The following is a 5,743-nucleotide window of genomic DNA, read 5'->3' on the forward strand; positions in this document are numbered from 1 at the left end:
AGGGGCCATGTCAGCGTTCTTGTCAGGGCTGTAATGGCGTGTCGGGCCCCGACATATCCTACTCACTGTGCGCCATGTGAGAGGTTGGAGTCATAGACCAAGTTCTCTATAGACTTTATTATAGCAGCGTCAGCTGGACACTGGCCACCGGCGCTGCCAAGGACAAGCCCCCCCCACTCCACATGGGAAAACATATCGTACGATGGTACACTCTTACAGAGAGATAACAATCATGGCGATAAAACAACGTATAGATTGTATTACCATCAGCAGCAGCAGCAGCGTGTAACATTAGTAGTGGCGGCTGGCGGCTGTCTGCTGTGTACCTCTGCATTATATCTCAAACTTGCCAGACAATACACACGTAGCTGGAGCTTATATCGCCACCCAATATCTATTCCCAGGTGTGTGGAATGAAGGGAAAGACTGAGTCTGAATTCTTCAAAGATTCATGCGTTAAATGTTCACTCCCGTAACCGCCGATAGAAGACTGCATGACGCAAGATTATAATTTCATTGTAATTTCGTTGCCATTTTGACCATCATCTTTGTATCTTAACTTAAAAAGAGTTAGATGTGTCCTCACATTAGATAGGGGGGAGGGGGGGGAGGGAATTTAACGTACGAGCCTTTGAGAATCTGAGCCCTCTGGATGGTAAGCGTGAGAGCGCGGGGTCATGAGCGTTGTGCATGAGAAAGGATCAGACCTCCCAGCCCTGCTAAGATATATGACTCCAGACGTCAACACCCGGGCGATGGAGAGGTGGAATGATCAATTCAGTTGGGGTTAACTTAGTGGAAGGTTGAATTCATTGAAGGAATTACTGGGAATTTATTGCTGATAAATAGTCAAGAAGTGAAAATATAACTTCAAATGGTAGGTCAAGATAATTAAACAAATATTACAGTTGGGATCTGGGTACATGTTGTCGTCCAGCTTGTATCAGAACCAGGGAATGAGATGATGGAGGCTAAATGATCTAAGCAGGAGAAATTAGCAGAATAATAATTTAAAGGAGAGAATTAAAGTTACTGATAAGGGAGTTTTAGAACGATACAAAGACAGGTGAATTTTAATGAGATAACTTAATGACGGTTTGAATTCACTATTACTAAGTGAGTTACGAATTGAAATGATGAGACAAATTGAGTGGTTAAGGAAGACAAACACAAGGGAAGCATTTAGGAAAGATTCACGATAGTTAACCAGAAACTTAACTTGAAAATTAAACTCAAATATTAGGAAAAGTTTCCGTCCTGTGAACTGGGTTTGATTTGTAAATAAGGGAAGCAGGTGATATATATAATTAACGAGTTGAAAGAGCGAGTAATAATCAGTCTTTGGTGACACTCTGATACAACACCATATTGTAATTAAAATATATATATATATATATATATATATATATATATATATATATATATATATATATATATATATATATATTGATTTCTGTCCCTCGTAAATGGTGTAAAAGAAAGAACAGCTGCAGTGGGGTTTTCTTATAGGGTTATGAAGGTATATTATACATTTTTTAAGATTATATACGTATTTCATATATTTCCTATGGTTAAATAACTATATGGTGTACATTCTTGAGGTTATATTAACATCATCAATTTCTGGGGTTCTATAAGTATATGATATATCTCCCAAGATTAGAAATTGTTTCATATATTTCCTATAGCATACATTTGACCAATCATTTCCTGGGTCATAAAGCCATGAGGAATACATTAACCAATAACTATATTGGTCATGACTCAAACTTATTCTTAAGGCGATTTAGACTAATATTAACATAATATAGTTTATTATTATTATCTACCATTAGGGTCAATAGGGCTATAAAATATATAAGGCAGTAGTTATATGATTTTCTGAGTAATACTGACACTTTTTCTCTTTTTATTTTAGATATTTGTTTGTCCATCTGTCTTTCTCTCTTTCTCTCTCTCTCTCTCTCTCTCACACAAAAATATGTTTGAAAAATAAAAACATTTTATTTTTCTCTCTAACGTTTATTCGTCTAGATAATAACAACATTCTCTCTCTAACACGTCTATCTGGGAGAATGGTAACATTCTCTCTCTCTCTCTCTCTCTCTAACGCAATCGTCTGAGAGAATGGTACCAAGCTCTTTTCTTTCTCTCTCTCTATGTATAACAAGTAATCATCTCTCACCATGAGTATGTAAAGGAAACAACGACACTTATAAAGACAAACAACAACATAGTCTGGAAAGATGAATGTGGATGATGAGGGAGAGAGGATGGGTGGAAGAGAGGGAGGGTGGGAGAGAGGGAGGAAGGTAGGAGGGACAGAGCTATCCGCCAGATGGAGGGACGCGGCGAAGTGAAGCAGTAGCAGACCACTACCGATTTTCCTGTATATCCCACCTTGTACGCCCACATCCTGTACATCCACACCTTGTACTTACATCCTGTACATCTACCTTGTACGCCCTCCTGCATCCCACACCTTGGCCACCATCACCAACACATCACACCTTGTACCCATCCTGTGCATCCATCTTATGAAAAAAAGTCCAAGGTTGTGCTGTTGAGGGTTTGGGTTAGGAGAATGTTGAAGTCAGGTGGACAAGGAATTGGATGCAATGTTTACCTGTCTGAGTTTTGTTTTTCGTCTCGTTCAGATACGCTGTGGGAAGGTGAGAGATAGTGTGTGCCTTATAGCTCTCTCTCTCTCTCTCTCTCTCTCTCTCTTTTTTTTAAGTAATGCGGTGAACTTGGGGCATACAAAATTTTTCTTCAACGGATGATTTCTCGGAATTCTCGGAGGAGGTGTGGTAGTGATGGCCGGTCAGTGCGGCGCTTGGCCATGGCCTTCTTGGCGAGTTTTGTGACCTCTGGATGGTCCCCTGGGGCCTCCTTGATCAATTCCATCAGGACAAACCCGAAAGAATATGTATCTGAATTCTTGGTGGTCCTAAACCCACGGCAGACTTCAGGGGCCATCCAGGGGAAGTCCTCGTGTAGGCAATCAGCGCTGATTTTACAAGACTTACCGATCTCACAGGCCAGACCGAGGTCAATGAGGCTGACCTCTGGCCGGGATGAGGGCCCTTGGATCAATATGTTATCCTCCTTGATGTCATTGTGTGCTAGACCTTTCGTGTTCATCTCAAGGATTTTCTCACCAAGGAGGAGCCCCAGTTGTATAAGGTCATATTGGCAGATCAGGTTATCTTCAGAGAGAAGGTGGTTGAGTGTGACCTTACCCCTGAAGGACTGGAGGATCGCTGGAGGTTTTGGACAGTACCCAAGTACCTTAGGAATCCCCCCAGCACCATGGAGAGCATACATCTTGGCAGCCTCATCCTTGAAGAATTTTTTGGCTGATGGTGACACTGCCTTTTTCAAAACAGCTACATCATTTCCCCATTTGACAAGGTAAGCAATTGCGTGCGCTCCCTCCCCAAGAATTTCCGCTCCGGCTTGTAGGAGGTCAGTCACGTCCTCAGGGAGAAGCTCACACACCCAATCTTGGAAGTTTTCTGTTTTTCGGCAAGCCATTTTTAATTATCTGTATCGACTCAGCCTTCTCCAGGACATCAAATTATTATTTGGGGGTTAGATGCGTTTTTGAGGCGCTGAAGTGATAGTTGTTGTGCAATGAAGTGAAGAGGTGCCTGATAGTGTAGTGAAGAGGTGCCTGATAGTGTAATGAAGATGTGTAGTGAAGATGTGCCTCATAGTGTAGTGAAGTAGGTGTAGTGAAGATGTGCCTCATAGTGTAGTGAAGTAGTTGTAGTGAAGATGTGCCTGATAGTGTAGTGAAGAGGTGCCTCATAGTGTAGTGAAGATGTGTAGTGAAGATGGGCCTCATAGTGTAGTGAAGTAGGTGTAGTGAAAATGTGCCTCATAGTGTAGTGAAGTAGTTGTAGTGAAGATGTGCCTGATAGTGTAGTGAAGTAGTTGTAGTGAAGATGTGCCTAATAGTGTAGTGAAGTAGTTGTAGTGAAGATGTGCCTAATAGTGTAGTGAAGTAGTTGTAGTGAAGATGTGCCTGATAGTGTAGTGAAGTAGTTGTAGTGAAGATATGCCTAATACACCTTTTCACATATCCGTCGAGACATTGTTACATAACTATTTGACAAATTCCATAACCGAATGACACAACACACATCGAATGACAATCTAAAATAACTGTTGGTGGTCTGTCATTCTCCAATTGTTACATTCTCAAACTCTATGTAGACTGTCGGTTTATTGTTCACGGCTGTCAACTTCATAACTTACGTCAATTACTTATGTCAGCATGAACCAACAGTTATATTAGAGTGTCATTCGATATGTGTTCTGTCATTCGGTTATGGAACAATGTCTCGACGGATATGATGAAAAGGTGTATTTTCATTATTTCGTCACTATTTCATCTCTTATCGTCATTTATCGTGACATCGTACTATTTCGTCACTTATCGTACTATTTCGTCACTTATCGTCAGTATTTCGTCCTTTATCATCAAATATCGTTACATATCATCAATTATCGTCACTAATCGTCACTTTTCGTCACTTATCAATTATCGTCACTATTTCGTCACCACTCGTCACTTTTTCGTCACTTAGGGATACTTTTAGAAACGTATGGAAAATATCTTATCTCTTTTTGAATGATGGTGTGTGTGTGTGTGTGTGTGTGTGTGTGTGTGTGTGTGTGTGTGTGTGTGATAGGCAGAGAAAGAGAGTGAGAGAGAGTTCTTCTTCTTCTTCTTCTTCTTCTTCTTCTTCTTCTTCTTCTTCTTCTTCTTCTTCTTCGCCTCCTCCTCCTCCTCCTTAACCCCTCCTCTCTTCCCCCTCCTCCTCCTCTTCCTATCTTCTCTGGTAACCCCTCCTCCGCCTCCTCGACAAATCCGTTTTCTCTAATAAAATAATTGAGAAACAAAGAAAACGTTTATTTATGGGTAACTACAGTATACACCCCTACAGTATACACCCCTACAGTATACACCCCTACAGTATACACCACTACAGTATACACCACTACAGTATACACCACTACAGTATACACCACTACAGTATACACCACTACAGTATACACCCCTACAGTATACACCCCTACAGTCTACACCACTACAGTATACACCCCTACAGTATACACCACTACAGTATACACCACTACAGTATACACTACAGTATACCCACTACAGTGCTCACGACTACAGTATACACCCCTACATTATACACACACAGTACCACACCACAATACACACTACCATCACCACACCCCTACAGTATACACCACTACAGTATACACCACCTACAGTATACTACAGTACACACCCTACAAATGCCACAACCTACATGCCACCTGTACCACACCCCCTAAAGTACACACACCCTTTAAAGTACTTACACTACAGTATACACTAAAATTATACACCACCAGTGATACCTACAGTATACACCTACAGTATACCTACAATTTTCTACAGTACCACCACTACAGGTATACACCACTACAGTATACAGCCTCCTACAGTATACACCCCTACAGTATACACCACTACAGTATACACCACTACAGTATACACCCCTACAGTATACACCCCTACAGTATACACCACTACAGTATACACCACTACAGTATACACCACTACAGTATACACCACTACATTATACACCACTACAGTATACACCACTACAGTACACACCACTACAGTATACACCCCTACAGTATACACCACTACAGTATACACCCCTACAGTATACACCAC

The 5,743-nt window shown here is 41.1% G+C and overlaps 1 protein-coding gene across 1 annotated transcript; it reads right to left on the bottom strand.

Moving 5' to 3' along the window:
* Window positions 1-2,772: 2,772 nt before the first annotated feature.
* On the bottom strand, window positions 2,773-3,537 carry LOC121874077 (serine/threonine/tyrosine-protein kinase HT1-like). The gene has a single exon (XM_042377962.1). It carries the CDS (start codon window positions 3,535-3,537, stop codon window positions 2,773-2,775), a length of 765 nt encoding a protein of 254 aa, XP_042233896.1.
* Window positions 3,538-5,743: the final 2,206 nt, after the last annotated feature.

Source organism: Homarus americanus, unplaced genomic scaffold, assembly GCF_018991925.1.
Source record: "Homarus americanus isolate GMGI-L3 unplaced genomic scaffold, GMGI_Hamer_2.0 scaffold6921, whole genome shotgun sequence".
Taxonomy (NCBI): domain Eukaryota; kingdom Metazoa; phylum Arthropoda; class Malacostraca; order Decapoda; family Nephropidae; genus Homarus; species Homarus americanus.